Source organism: Pholis gunnellus (genome assembly GCF_910591455.1).
Source record: "Pholis gunnellus genome assembly, chromosome: 22".
NCBI lineage: Eukaryota > Metazoa > Chordata > Actinopteri > Perciformes > Pholidae > Pholis > Pholis gunnellus.
Genome location: NC_136549.1, coordinates 16726952 through 16743440, shown reverse-complemented (window position 1 = coordinate 16743440; position 16489 = coordinate 16726952). Strand labels below are relative to the sequence as shown.

General features: G+C 43.8%; 1 protein-coding gene across 1 annotated transcript in view; it reads right to left on the bottom strand.

The window, feature by feature from the left end:
* The window catches only part of LOC306713760 (uncharacterized protein), a 30471-nt gene extending 14277 nt beyond the window's left edge, over positions 1–16194 (bottom strand). Inside the window, exons 1-3 of the mRNA XM_079183588.1 lie at positions 15973–16194; positions 15763–15897; positions 15460–15588 (exon numbers count right to left, since the gene is read on the bottom strand). Coding sequence (XP_079039714.1) covers positions 15460–15588; positions 15763–15897; positions 15973–16076 — 368 coding nt within the window. The 5' untranslated portion in view covers positions 16077–16194. The remainder of the gene's footprint in view (positions 1–15459; positions 15589–15762; positions 15898–15972) is intronic.
* Between the last annotated feature and the right edge of the window lie 295 nt (positions 16195–16489).

Genomic DNA, 16489 nt, shown 5'->3' with positions numbered 1-16489 from the left:
ATCATCATGTTGAAGTCTCTGAAAGGCACAGACAACATCAGACTGTGATAGCAGAGGATATACGTCTTTCATTGGACGGGGCTCCACGTGTTTCCTTGCAACCTTAACCTTCCTTACTAGCTCAGATGTTTCCTAGCTTTAAATGGAGTAACCCAATTTGGAAAATCGCTAGTTTGAAACTAGATAATAGAGGTCAGGAAGGACTTTACACTCAAACTTAGTAACACGTTTGTGAATCGCTGACACAAACCAGTCAGAAAAGGCAGTTGTAGAAATCCATTCATCACATTTCAATAAGTGTAGCGCTAACTCTTCTGTTAGTACAGAAAGAAAAGAGAACAAACACCACCACACAGTTAACTCTGAAGTTAACAACATGAAACATTTGGTGCATTAATAAAGAGAAATTATGCAGTTTATGTTAATATACTCACTCTTAGACTTTGTGCTCAAATGCACATTTTGGCGGTAACGCACACCGATCCCATACAGCACTACACAAACTACAATAAACATGTTACAGTACACACATTAAATGTTGTTGAACATGAAGGGTAACAGAATGCATAGAATGAATGTAGCATGGTTGGTAAATGCTAAACGTTATTAGCCTCGTAGTTCTCTCCTGAGCGCTCAGCACATGTTGCTAACATCTGTAACCATCGGACCAATTCAATCACCATCAGCGCGTTTAGCGTCAAACGACACATTTCCTGACTTCTGTATACACATATTAATGTACATCTTTCCATCGTTTTGTACAGAAATAACATCTAGAACATATTTACTAACGCTCCACAGGTTAGCCGCTCGAGAAGGATTTCACGTCCCGCTAGCGTTCTCTGGAGTACAGCGCCCTCTAGTGGCGTTAGTGGCAACATCATGTTTCCCACGAGACTACAATTAAAATAACATTTGTTTCAATAGTGGTCAATAGTGGTCACCTGGTGGAAATATCTGTATTACCATGATGACAGAGGCTGGTGAATGAGTGTTAAATAGCACATTTACAAGGTCAAGTGAGAAACAAAAGAAAACGTTAAAATGCCATATGTGTATATCAATAAAACGGTATCTTTCCAAAAACAATGTACAATATTTCTCTTACTAAAGTCAGAGACAGAAGAGTGGTTGAGATGAAGTATGCTGCTGCACGTTCAGAGACTTTTCTGGACGTTTTATTCACAGCACAAAGGCCGAATCCCAACGTCCCCCCTAAAGCCTCAAACCCTGAACCCTCAAGGACTTGCTGACGTCACCTGCTAAGTGGTTGAGTGTGAGAGACTGTGAGGGCTTCAAATGGTGTAAATAGGAATGGGACAGCACTTTATCACGTTACCATGAAAATGACAAAAGATAAGATGTATAATTGTGGGTATTTATTTTATATTATTTACTCCCTGATTTGAACGTCTTCCAGACTCTTTCCTCACAACATGAGAGGTGATTTCATATAATCTATTTACTCGTTTTTGTCAAAACGGATTCAATGACAAAATCAAATATTTGATGAATAAATAAATGAATATCCTACGATTTCGTGTTTTTATGTTCCATCTTTAACCCTTAATGTTTCTGTGTAAATGTAATAAGACATGCTGAACACACTGAGCCGTCCTCTTTGTTTACCTTTTGTTTTACTGCTCCATACCTAACTCTAACCCTAACCCCGTGTTTAAGGTCACATTGCAATGATTTGTGGGTAATTCCCTGAGGCAAAGGTCACATTAAAGTGACCTATTAATGTCGACATTAAAACCCTTACATACTGTTAGGGTCAAATTTGACCCGTTTTGACATTTGACAGCAGTAAAAATACCCTAAACGTCATTCCTTTAGCCTGAAACTTGATGACTTTTCCTAAAGTGACCCAGAATACACAAAAATGAAAATATTTTAAAATTGTATACTTTTGAACAGGTGCTACACATTTTTGTACACTGAGGCTGTTTCGGGTCAAATTTGACCCGTATCTATTGAGATGGATTTTAGATCTACTAGTGTGGGTCAAATTAAGGAAAATGGTGTTTTCAGGGAATCTTGAAACTGTTCAGGCCATGTTAGTGTGTGTTTCTTATGGGACAGTGGTGACAGAGTTCAGGGGGACCTCGACACTGTTACGAGGACTGTCTGTGTTCCAACAACATTTGCCCAGGTTCCTGCAGAGACAGACACCTGCTGGTCTGTGAAGGGGCATGGGGGAGCCTCGAAACAGTGAAATAGTAAAACAGCACAGGAGTGATCAAAGGGAACAGAGGTCATCCAGAGGTCAGAGGGTGCTTTGTCACAGACACAACATCTGCACCTGCAAGCACTTGCACCTGCACTATTATCAAATAATCTACAAAGTAACACATTTGAATCAATTTGGGTTGGGAGGGTGGTGGTGGTGGGGGGGGGGGGGGGGTTCATAACATTATAAATGTGACAAACTGACATCATGGCAGCAAGATTTAGTGTGCAGCAGGCCCTCGATCTGTTCCTCCAACATGAGGAGGTTGATGGTGATTTGGAGGATGTGTCAGAGCAGCAAGACAACGTGGAAGAAAACTCTGATTACAGCCACATTCAACATGCTCCTGCAGGAGCGTTCAAGGAGCAGAAGATCCAAAACACAGCATGCCATCATGTATTTAATAGAGGTAAGCATCATACACGCTTCAATTGTAATGCTTTATGAGTGGTTGCACCAATAAGAATAATTAAATGTAAACTAACTTTAAATCACATTTTAGAAAAGCTAGGTGTGAGAAGTAGCTATTTCCTGTATTCTGTAGATGGACCAAGAGCCCGTACATGCTCAGTTAAACCCTCATGTGCCAGCCCTTGCTGTGTTCTTTGATGGTCAGACAGACCTCATGGCTGATTATAGGCTGGGGCGCCAGTCCATGGAGGCCCTTTTGACAATTCTGCCATCAAAGAACACACAGGGCTGGCCACATGAGGTACATGTACTGATTACTGTTTACTGGTTGGCACACGGCCGATCATACAGTGTGGTGTCCCGGGCCTCCAGTGTCCCCAAGTCTACAGTCTGCAGACTAGTGCACAGTGGAGTGGAGAACATTGCTGCCCTTCGCCTGGAGGTCATCAAACTACCCACCGCTGGAGCACTGGATGAGGTTGGCCACGTATTTGCACAGCTGGCCAACAGCCCAGTGTTCTCCAGGTGTGTGGGTGCCATTGATGGCTGCTATGTCCGCATAAAGACGCCCCCGCCCCCCAGGACCGGATGGCCAGGATTACCCCAACAGAAAGCTCTTCCCATCCATACAATTGCAAGCAGTATGTGATGGGAAGGGCCTCTTCATTAACACCTTTGTGGGGTATCCTGGCTCCGTCCATGACACCAGAGTCCTGAAGACCAGCAGGATCTACAAAGAGGCTCTGTATCCTCCCTCAGGTAAGTCTAATTCAAGCAAAATAACTATAATCGAAGGCCTGACCAAAAAAAAAAGATTTAAGATTTAAGTAGGCAGCAAAAGGGGCGTTCACATGTATGTACACACCGTTTTTAATAACCACCAGGTGGACTGTGATTGGCTGCAGGTCTCCAGATTCACCAACCAATAGCCAGAGGGAGGGATAGGACCAGGAGCTGAGTCCCACAGAGTCTGAAGGAGCAGCACAGCACATAACACCGTGATGAACACGTTCTATCACATTCACATGTGGGGGATGTAACAGGCTTTATATGGGGGGTTCATTGCTTGTGACAGATCTACCCCTCTAACTGATCCAGATCTACTCCTCTAACTGATCCAGCTCTACTCATCTACTTCTTCTACTGTTTGCTGGTTGAATCAGCAGCAATGCATCATATGTGATGAAGGATGTGAAATGTTAAAGGCTCACCTGTCGTCCACCCACACAGGTGAGTTCACTGTCGTCTCATCAGGGTGGAACTTGATTGACAGCTCCCTTGTTCTACCTGTTGGGGGCGGGGCAACTTACCCACTTATCAATGCAGGTAGTTTGGTGACATCCCATAATTCTCAGCACAGCTCCGCCCAACTTCCACCTGACTAGAGGTCTAATCATCAGACTGATTGAAAACAGCTGTGTGGCTGAGCAGAGACTTCCATTTGTAAAGTAACGAGTAACTGCAGCTGTCACATACATGTAGTGCAGTAACAAGTACAACATGTACCTCTGGGATATATAGTGGAGTACAAGTATCAAGTAGTACAACATGGAGATACTGCAGTACAAGTACATCAATGTACTTGTGTAAATGTGTCCACACTGGAACAGAGACAGAAATGTGTCTCATGTGAAAGACTTCCTGAGAGTTTGTCTCTGACGTCACAATGATGGTTGTTTAGGAGCAGAAGGAGAGAATAATGGAGCTGAGACCTCCTTTAAAGGAGGAGTGCTGCTCCTCATGGAGGAGGATCTGGATCCCTCTGGTGGAACAAACATGAATCCTGTCAGTTAAAGTGACAGACGACAGGAAGTCCTCCACATATCAACAGTCACAGATGATTTAGTCCTGATGGGTGGACTTTTTAAATGTGACATCATGTCGGCTCTGCTCAGTAGTTTGGACTCATTTCCTGTTTTAAACATCTGTCTTTGTCTCTGGGAGTGAAAGACGGCTTGTTCTGTGACCTCTGACCTTGGTATCAAACGTACCCCCAAAATCTACACACAGACCGTCTCAGCCTGCTTAGGGGGGTGAAGTCAGCACAGCTTCAAACACGAGCTGTCGTTGTTTCACTTGTTTCAGGCTCAGAAGTCTCTCAGGAGAAGAGCTCTCTGACCTCATGGAGACTACGCAGACACCCTCAGAGACCAGCAACACTGGACTTTGGTTGGAATGTACAAAATACAAACCAGTTTTATTTGGTTTATACAATCAAAAGATTAAAGGTTACACAAACAAAAAGTTAATAGAAGAAAAGATAAAATGTCAAAAACCTCATATATGATCCCACATGAATACATGAATGAACATCACTGAAACATTATCATCATTAAATGAACACATGATCAGTAAGAATACAAATCAAAGAATGAAAAGTTAAATCATGACACATTCTGAATTATAATATATCTTCATTGAATAAACAGCTGAGCTGGTTCTTGATCAGTAGTTTGGTTCAAACTTCTTTTGTCTCTTTTGATTTGTTTCCCCAAACTAGCACACAGTCAGTGATGAATGAAGTAAAAGTGAACAACACGACGTGAAGAATGAAGCTGGATTTAACTAATCCTTCATTTTATAGTGTTGGGATGGATTTGGACATTTTTAATTTGACATAAAACGTTGATTTCTTTTGATTTCAACGTCACTTCTCAAAGTTTGTTCATTTGTTCCACGATGATCAAAGATGATGAATTTAGTTTGTTCAAATCAAAACAACTCTTTACAACTTGTGATTCTTTTTCCACAGAAGCTGAATTTGATCCAGAAAGACTCTTGTTTGACATTCGGAGGTTTTTCTTCACACAACAAAGTTGAGTTTAATACACAAAGTAAAAGATGTTTCACAGCTTCTCTCAGACAAACACATCATTTCAGGTCATTACATGGACCTCGCTCAGCTCTTTCAGACCTCCATCTGCAACACCACAAGTCCCAGAGAGCTCTCAACCCCCCAGAGTCCAGACCAGCTCCGGTACCCCTCACCTGCTCCAACTGCATCTACAACCACCGAGAGATCAGGTTGGTACTAACTAACATCAGCTGTGTGTGATCCTGTACACACTGAACTATCTGGTCAGCAGAGAGAACGTTTCTCTAGCAGGAGGAGACTCTCCTACAGAGAACACAGAGACACTGAGGAACCAGGCCTGGACCAGAACCCAAACCCAGGATAAAGAGGTTCAGTGAATGTGGTGTTGAAGGTGTAGAGGTGGATCAGTGTGTTAGAGGAGACTCTGTAGAAGGACAGAGAGCCAGCAGGACAGTCCACATACACTGCTGCTCTACCAGAGGAGAAGGAGAAGGGGGAGAAGGAGGAGGAGGAGGAGTGTATTTCTCTGTTATTGTGACGGACAGAGTAACAACGATGAAAGCACTCCAGACTCCAGGACTGATCGTTCCCTCCAAACCTACAGTCTTCACTGTCTCCTCTCCTTCTGATTCCTCTGTAACTCACTGATATAGAAACGTGTCCGCTCCACTCAACCTCCCAGTAACAGCGACCAGTCAGACCAGTTCTACACAGCAGCTGAGGCCACTCATCAAACCTGTCTGGATGATCAGAATATGACTGATCCTCCTCCACACGTGTCACCTTCCTGTTGTTGTCAGACAGTTTGAGTTTTCTGTTCACTGTGTTTGTGTCGAGTGTGAGTTCACAGGAATCTGATGGAGAGAACAAGACACAATACAGCTGCAGTTATGAATCTATCATCTGTTTGATGATGACATCAGAGATGTGAATGAGTGATGTCACAGTTTGAAGATGCTTTGTGTTCATGAATCAAATTCAAAGCACACTTACACTTCCTCAGACCTGGTCTGAACCATCGGACTCCAGCAGGCTCCACCCTGAAAGGAGGAGGGGGGTCAGAGCAGCATGAAACATGGACATTACATCACTCTCACACACAGAGCTTTGTTATTCATGTTCACATGGAGCACTTATTATTCATCAGCTCATATTCTTTGACTTCACTGGAGCTTCTTCTGATTGGCCCATGACGACAGCTCATTATGTTCACTTATTCATGATCTATTATTATCAGTATTATATTGACAATCATCCATTTCACACTCAGTTTCCTCCACCAGTCAGTCAGTAAATCACATGTTTAAACCTGCATCAATTGATTTCTTTGTCCACTTGTGGTTCAGTGAAAACAAGCTGTAAACACAACATGTGACATATTATCAGCTTATAAAGTAGTTGTGTCTAACATGATATCAACAGCTGCTTCCACATCCAGCAGTTACACATCAACATGATGACTCATCAGGAGTCTTTGTGTTTGTGTCCCCTGATGAATGTTAGTCCACTATTCTCTCTCTTGTAGCTCTGTGTTTGGTCTCCACCACCTCCTGAGGGAAACATCTGTCTCTTTAGCTGCTAAATGCTCCACTATGTTCACCAGCTAGTCTCTGACTGAGTCTGTCTGCTGTTTGCTGCTGAGCAGGTAGTGAACAGTGGCTTCATCACAGCTTGTTGGATGAAAACAGCTGCTGCTGGAAACACTGAGACTGAACCAAACAGGAAATGTGCTGCAGAACCAAAAGTAGGAGCTAAAAGAGGCTAAAAAGCTCAGTAGAGCTGCAGAGATGGAGACAGTTCTCTGTGGGTTCATCACCACCACACGACTCTTCACCATCACACAGAGTCAGCTGATCCTTCATCAATATAGAAGTATTGATTGTTTGATGTTTTGGTCCTGACTAGCGACCTCTTGTGTTTGTGTAATAATGACTGTTGTCTCTCAGAAGTAAAGGAGAAAGTATCCTGAAATCACTACAGCGCCACAAACCCTCTGATGGAGGAGGTCGGGGGGGATGGTTGGATGAACAAAGCTGTTCACATCCCGTCTCCTAGCAACAGTCAACACTGGTTTCTATGATCTGTAATCCGGGGGTGAAAATATTACAGTTCAAGTCCGTCTGCAGCCACAGAGCACTGCCTGTGTCCCCCTAGAACTTTGGTCCAGTCCTCAATAAACCTCTTTGGGCTCTGACCCACCATGTCCACAATCAGCTGTTGGTTCTTCACGGAGCGTCTGTGGCCGACTGTCACCTGTAGTTTCAACAAGTCGACTCTTATCAGCCAGAGAACTGTTCAGAGCGAGATTTTTAACCGAAGAGAACGTCGTAGAAATCAAAGTTCATAAAGAAATTTAAAAACGAAATTACATTTTTATTTTTTTTATTTTATCGAAAAAAGTCTCCTTCATGTAATCACGTTAACCATTTTACACACTGCAAACACCATTATAAACTATTCTACTAACTAACGAAGAAGATTTGCCACAATATCATGCATTTAACGCCACAGCCGGCAAGACAACAACTCAGAGAATGCTTCGTGAATCTCGGGCATAGCGTCTAACCCGGCATAGCACACTGCTAACAACATTAGCTCTTCACACAGAGTTCAACGGTATCGTCCAAATTACTCTCCGTCAAAGCGTTCAGGAGTTACAGCCAACAAGCCACAGAAAGCACAACTCCCACACTGCGAAAATATTATAACTGTATCATACCTTGAGTCGGTTTTGAGGGCCGAAACGGTGAAATCCGCAATTATTCCTTATTAGTAATGTGTTCGTCTGCTAAGTAGGTACGTCTGGAACTTAAAATGGCATTTCTCCGTTCATCTGAGCCAACATGGTGGTCAAAATGCCGGCGGCGAATCATACAGGGGCTTGGGGCTTGGGGGCTGACCGCTGCACGGTTTTGGAGTTTTATTGGCTGAAAATTCTGTCAATCACTTCATGAAACACACGAGTGTGTTCGTTTTGAGCACCTGGTTGTAACGAGTGGTGTCATGACAAGATCCGCCCAGCAGAGCCTGAGCAAGGGCTCCAGACAAACAGACAGAGACATCCAGGAGAGATATGAGAGGTCAGAATGGGTCAAAATGGGTCAAAATGGGTCAAAATGATGCCAAACAGCTCTGATAGGATAGATTGTACAATATGAGTGATACATAAAGTGAAATATATAATTATAAAGTATGTAAAAGTACAATGGAACAGCTACAAATTCTGGTTCGAAAATGAGAATTTGGCATGTTTTGTTTTAGATAAACACCTATAACTGGGGTTTGCTTCACTTTATTTACACCAAATCTTTTTGTGAGGCACCTGCACCATTTGTGCTATGAATTGGGAATGTTTTTAGGCTAGCCAGGGCCTCATTTAATAAATTACAGTGCTTTTTCTTCAGACGAACTTGGGAATTTTCCCTGTTTGCTGTGTTTGCTGTGTTCAGCTACTATTAACCAGCAACATATACACAATATTTACTCATCTCATCAAATCTCACAATCCCTAGTGTTATTCAAGCATCAACATTTTTTAAATAGATCTTGTAGTTACAGAATTGTAGTCTCTTTTGTATGGGTTACAATTTTCGAGAAAAGGCCTAAAAAAAGGCTTAGGGTCCAAAAGGAACAGAAAAACATTCCCATTGTGATGATTTATCAAGACGCTTTAAACAGATTGTTTCTTTGTCTGTTTGTCTTTTCACAATAATGTCTGGACTAAAGGGCAACACACACGAGCATCAAAACATCAACTATTGTTTGATACGAGTCCACAAACCTGCAGCGTGACGACATTGACTCATGTCAACCCACCATGATGCCCGTCAACGTGTCAGGATAAACCACTGTCCTGTTTATTAATGTTGAAACAAGACAACGCTCCAGAAAAACAACAGTTTCATCACCTTCCCTCCTGTTTGGGCTCATCCTGACTACTTCTGTCTGTATTGATGGTCTGATGTGGGACACAAACAGTTTGATGAGTCTCTGGTAGTTTGAGGTCAGCTTGGTGTGTCAGGATCATATTAACCAGGCTGACAGTGTGACAGAGAAAACGTCTCCAGCTCTACCTCCTCTATCAGACTGATTGTCTGTGGCTGCAGCAGGCCTCTTCATACCTGAGAGTTTCCAGTCTCCAGTGTGGATCATTCACTCCAGCAGATAGCAGCTTCACTCCTGAGTCTCCTGGATGATTGTAGCTCAGGTCCAGCTCTCTCAGATGGGAGGGGTTGGAGCTCAGAGCTGAGGCCAGAGAAGCACCGCCATCCTGTGTGATCAGACAGCCTGACAGGCTGCAAACACACAAAACAACACACATGTCACATAATCTGAGGGAACTGTGAGGGCTGGAAGGATTTATGTGTATTACTGTCATCACCAATCTGTTTGTGTGTAAACTTTACACTGAGTACTTAGTCAAAGAAAAGTAATTCACAGGGTCACCTGAGAGTCTCCAGTGTACAATGTGGACTCTCCAGTCCAGCTGACAGCCGCTTCACCCCTGAATCCTGCAGGTCGTTGTTACTCAGGTCCAGCTCTCTCAGATGGGAGGGGTTGGAGCTCAGAGCTGAGGCCAGAGAAGCACCGCCATCCTGTGTGATCAGACAGCCTGACAGGCTGCAAACACACAAAACAACACATGTTGGAGCTATTTATTTTATATTAGTATTTTGTTATTTCATTAATAATTAGTATTGTTTAGTTATTCTAGATGTCTGATATAATAAGATTGCTTTTTCTCTTTAATAATAATTTGTTTAGTTCTATAATTTGTTGTTGTTTTGGTCATTACTGTGGGCACCTGTGGCTATATATATATATATGAGTAGACAGATAGGACCAGCATGCACCAGGGTGGGCCTAAAGTTTTTACCAGTACAGGAGAGACGGTACGACAGGAGTTTTCTTTATTCTTTTTGTTTGTTTGCTTGTTTTGTTTGCTTTACGAAATAAATAAGAAAATCAGAATCCTGCATGGACAATCTACTCTCTTCTGCCTGCGTAAAATACCGACCACGGTGCATCAGTGGCGTTTGATTATTGTTTGTTTTATTTTGATTTATACGACAAATGGCCACTACAACACACATGTCACATAATCTGAGGGAACTGTGAGGGCTGGAAGGTTTATGTGTATTACTGTCATCACCAATCTGTTTGTGTGTAAACTTTACACTTAGTACATAATCCAAGAAAAGTAATTCACAGGGTCACCTGAGAGTCTCTAGTGTACAATGTGGACTCTCCAGTCCAGCTGACAGCCGCTTCACTCCTGAATCCTGCAGGTTGTTGTTACTCAGGTCCAGCTCTCTCAGACGAGAGGACTGGGAGCTGAGAAGTGAGGACAGAGCTTCACAGCTTCTCTCTGAGAGGTTACAGCCACTCAGTCTGAAGAGACAATGATGAAGAAAAAATAAACAATAAGCAGAAAAGATAGCAGCGTATTTAAGTTATGAAATATGAATCTAACTCTCTCTGTACTTACAGAGCTTTGTTGGAGGCTTTGACCACTGGCAGCAGCCTCAGAAGAGTCTCCTCTGAAGCAGAGTATTTCTTCAGGTCAAACACGTCCAGATCTTTTTCTGATGACAGTAAGATGAAGACCAGAGCTGACCAGTGAGCAGGAGACAGTTTATGTATGGAGAGACGTCCTGAACTCAGGGACTGTTGCATCTCCTCCACTAGAGAACGATCATTCAGTTCATTCAGACAGTGGAACAGATTGATGCTTTTCTCTGGAGACACATTCTCACTGATCTTCTCCTTGATGTACTGGACTGTTTCCTGATTGGTCTGTGAGCTTCTTCCTGTCTGTGTCAGCAGACCTCGTAGGAGAGTCTGATTGGTCTGCAGTGAAAGACCCAGGAGGAAGCGGAGGAACAAGTCCAGGTGTCCATTTGGACTCTGTAAGGCCTTGTCCACAGCACTCTGGTAGAGATGTGTTGGTTCAGGTTTGTCTCTAAAGACTTTAGACCACCAGGAGGTTGTTGGTTCTTCTGACAGCAGATTGACTCCAGAGTTGATGAAGGTCAGATGGACATGAAGAGCAGCCAGAAACTCCTGAACACTCAGATGGACGAAGCAGAACACCTCGTCCTGGTACAGTCCTCTCTCCTCTCTAAAGATCTGTGTGAACACTCCTGAGTACACTGAGGCTGATCTGATATCGATGCCACACTCTGTCAGGTCGGATTCATAGAAGATCAGGTTCCCTTTCTGCAGCTGATCAAAAGCCAGTTTTCCCAGAGACTCAGTCATCTCCCTGCTCTCTGGACTCCAGTGTGGATCTGTCTCAGCTCCTCCATCATACTTGACCTTCTTCAGTTTGGACTGAACCACCAGGAAGTGGATGTACATCTCAGTCAGGGTCTTGGGCAGTTCTCCTCCCTCTCTGGTCTTCAACACATGCTCCAGAACTGTAGCAGTGATCCAGCAGAAGACTGGGATGTGGCACATGATGTGGAGGCTTCGTGAGGTCTTGATGTGGAAGATGATCCTGCTGGCCTGCTCCTCATCACTGAATCTCTTCCTGAAGTACTCCTCCTTCTGTGGGTCAGTGAACCCTCTGACCTCTGTCACCATGTCGACACAGTCAGTCGGGATCTGATTGGCTGCTGCAGGTCGTGTGGTTATCCAGAGGCGAGCAGAGGGAAGCAGTTTCCCCCTGAAGAGGTTTGTCAGCAGCACATCCACTGAGGTGGACTCTGTAACATCAGTCAGGACCTCATTGTTGTGGAAGTCCAGAGGAAGTCGACACTCATCCAGACCATCAAAGATGAACAGAACCAGGAACTCTTCAAACCTGCAGATTCCTGCTTCTTTGGTTTCACTGAAGAAGTGATGAACAAGTTCCACCAAGCTGTACTTCTTCTCTTTCAGCACATTCAGCTCTCTGAAAGTGAATGGAAATGTGAACTGTATGTCCTGGTGGTCTTTGTCTTCAGCCCAGTCCAGAGTGAACTTCTGTGTTAAGACTGTTTTCCCAACGCCAGCCACTCCCTTTGTCATCACTGTTCTGATTGGTTCCTTTCTTCCAGGTGAGGCTTTAAAGATGTCTTCTTGTCTGATGGTTGTTTCTGGTCTGTGTGGTTTCCTGGATGCTGTTTCAATGTGTCTGACCTCATGTTCATCATTGACCTCTGCAGTCCCTCCCTCTGTGATGTAGAGCTCTGTGTAGATCTGATTCAGAAGGGTTGGGTTTCCTGCTTTAGCGATCCCCTCAAACACACACTGGAACTTCTTCTTCAGGTTAGATTTGAGTTGACGCTGACAAACTACAGCAGAAAGTCCTGAATAAAAACAAAGAACATCAATGAATAAATTATTGGACAAATATGTCAACATATATGAATATATGTTGGTCCATCTCTTAAATCCTCTTACTGCTCTGCAGACAGTCAGCCAGCTCCTCCTGCTTCATTCTCCTCAGGAAGTTCATTGTGATCTTCAGAAATGCCTCTCTGCTGCTCCTCCTCTGCTCTTCATCCTCACCGTCCAGCACCTCCTCATCCTCCCTCTGACTCTCTAAGCATTCTGCGTAATCTGAACTCGCAACCTTCTGGATCTTCTTCAGCTCGTTCTTCACAAAAGTGACGATGTTCTCCTCCAGCAGCTGGAACAGAATATTCTCTGAATGACACAAACTAAAACCATGGAACCAAACATCAGATCCATGTTGGACAGACTGACAATCCGCTGGTCTACAAAGTGCAGCATGGAGATGATTGTGAACCGAATAGATGTAAAAGTAGTTGTACATGTACAGACCATAAATATGGAGTCCAGGTGTGTTTGATGCTGCTGGGCAGACTGACCTCTGGGAACCTCTGAGCTCTCCTGGTCCTCTCTGTGGAGGAATCATGAAGAATCATCTCACATTGTGTCCGTCCACACAGAGACCAACACAAGGTAAAGGTCCATGAAGTGATATGTGGATGTGGATCAGATGAGTCCCTGTCGTGGTAAAAGTTCACTAGTCCTGCTGATCCCACTGAGAATCAACAGCTCAGTCTTTCAGCTCACTGTTTTCTTCACCAGTCAGTTTGCTTTAGTCCCAACAGCTCTCACCAAGCCCTCCATGTAGCTCTCCCTCCCTCACTGTACACTGCTGAAGTGCCCTGGAGCAAGGCACCCAGAACCTCCAGCTGCTCCAGTGGAGCGTCTCAGTGTCAGACTGGTTGTACTGGGAAGCTCCCAGTGTGAATGTGTTTCAATGAAGAAGAGTGTTGGTGCTCAGATAACTTCATCTGAGTCAGTAAAGGTTTAAAACCTGGAGATCTCACAACAGAGAGTTTGATAGAAACACATCATCATCATCATCATCATCATCATCATCATCATCATCATCGACTTGAAGACGCAGCTAGCTTGTCTCTCTCTGTACTTCATAGATACATCTACCAGCACCTTTAAAGCCAATTGACACATTGTTTTTATCTTGTTTAAAATGTAATAAAAGTTACGTGTTGGAGATATTACTTGTTGAATACCAGTTCATCCGTTGGTACTTCAGGTGACTCTGGTCCTACTTCACCTTGGCCCCCATCATGGGCCTCTACAGTTAAAGGTTGCAAAAGGTTTTCTCTTCCCCTCTACGACCCGCTCGGCATCGGCCGTGATGACACTTCACTCTTCAACTTTTTCTCACCGCTGGCTGAGCTTCCTCCGGAGCCTGTGCTCTCCTCTATTCCACCTCCTGCCCGTGGAGCGCACCGTGTGAGGCGTTGCTCTAGAAAGCGCTCCATTCCCACCAGAGCCACCTCGTCAACAGACTCCCCATCACCTGCGTCGGGGACTCAAACCTCCTCCCACTCAGACATCAGCTCAGGTGGTCAATCAGTCAGCTCATTAATGATCGACCACAAACTCAGATCAAAGCTTGCAGTACATAAAGGAACTCTGCAACCGGGCCACCTGAGATTTTAATAGTTGGAGACTCAATAATCAGATTTGTTAAGCAGGTGCAATGACATAATGTGATTCTATTGATTTCTCGTTGACATCCATCCCTCTGTCCTCACTGTGATAGTGCACGCTGCCACCAATGACGTCATGTCAAGGCAATCCTCAAAGTTGCATTATGAACTGCATCTGGGTCCATCCCCGGTCCCCCCCCCCGCCCTCTTTGCCCCCCATGTGACAGTCGTGACGAGTCGCTTGCCTCCACCATTGAAAGCCTGAGGAGAAGGTGTAAACTGTCTGGTCCAACTACCACTACGACCAAAAGCTGTAAGCGTTTTAGCCTTTTTTTTAGCTGCTGCACCTGTGGACGCAAAATGTATAAACTCAAGAACAAGACCATATATGTGACTAAGTGTGTGTTTTTCAATGTATAACAGGACCGTGTGTGGGATGTCTGCTTTGCTTCTATAAGAGGAAGTAACTGAATGGGGTGCAGACAGTTAACCACAGAATGTTTAGGTCAGAAACAGAAACAGATGTGTCAGTGAGGACTCATCCTACCCCCCCACCCTTGTGCACTGGTCCTTTATAAGATGTAGAAACCTGCACACGGGGCTCTTCATCCCTCAGACTGCACACAGGCGCTCAGTGGGATGATTGAACCTTCTCTGCACAGAGAATAAATACTCCAAAGACAAACTTTATTTTCTCACATTTCCTTATTTCAGTATTATAGCACTCACTCTGTACTATTATATAGTTTTCACACCACACCTTACTAACGGGCCTTTGCTGTCCGGGCCCCTCAGCTGTGGAACTCTCTTCCTGGTAATCTAAGGCCGGAAAATTCAGTCTCCTCTTTAAATCTCTTCTGAAGACTCACTTTTACCGTTTGGCTTATTTTTACATCTGACGGATTTTATTTTGTTTATTAATTTAAAATCTTATTTTACCGGTTTGATTGTGTTTCTTATTTGCTTTCATGTTTTATTGTGAAGCACTTTGTAACTTTGTTTTGGAAAGGTGCTATTTAAATAAAGTGATTATAATTATTATCATCATCACTTTGTTTTCATCATCAGTTTGAAATCCTCACCTTTGATCAACAGAGTGGCGTCCATCTTTGAAGTTAAAAGGATGACCCATAGACCGGTCACTCTTCATGGACACACAGCTGGGTTCAGGTTCAGGTCCAGGTTCAGGTCCAGGATGTTCTAGTTTCCTCCTGATAGAAACACCAGATAAATTCATTGATGTAATAAATCTACTGTACTCAGTGTATTTGTATTCTGGTAGTTTTAGGAGACATTTAGTATGAAATCAATGTTTCGTGTAGAAATGTTTTAGTGTTGATGTTCTGACATCATCATCATCATCATCATCAGTTTGAAATCCTCACCTTTGATCAGCAGAGTGGTGTCCATCTTTGAAGAATATAGGATGACCCATAGACCGGTCACTCTTCATGGACACACAGCTAGGTTCAGGTCTAGGTTCAGGTCCAGGTCCAGGACAGTCTTGTCCCTGATGGATCCTGGTCACACATGTAGAAACAGAGTCAGTGAATGAAAGACTTTGAGTCATGGACAGTTAGAGACGGTCATCTCACCTCTGAGCTTTGGTGTGGCTGGTTTTAGAGGGAGGGACTCCCTCCTCTCTGTCCTCACACTGATTCATAGCAGAGTCCACACCTTCACACAAACACAACAACATTATTTCTCTTCATCATGACAAACACACACAGCTCATTCACCTCAATACTAAAGACACTCATGGGACAGTTTCCATGTTGTTGTCACTTTGAGCTGCAGAGTCATCTCTAAGAAATGACGTTCACAATGCTCTTTAGTCTGTTGGCTTGTTTGAAGACTAGAGGAAGACTCTTCATGTGGCTTTTTATTGAGTAGCTTCAGTGTTTGTAACATAACAGACTGTCAAAGTAAAAGCAGCTCTCTAAACTCTCTGTGTGTCTCCTGGAGGTCTGACAGTAATCTAGTAGAACACGTTGGCAGAGGAGACGAGTGAGGAGTCCAGAGAAAAGGACCGGCAGTGAATCCAGAGGCTGAGAGACTAAAGTGGGCTCAACTTGCTGTTAGTTGAACCCTTCAATGAAACACTGTGAGCTT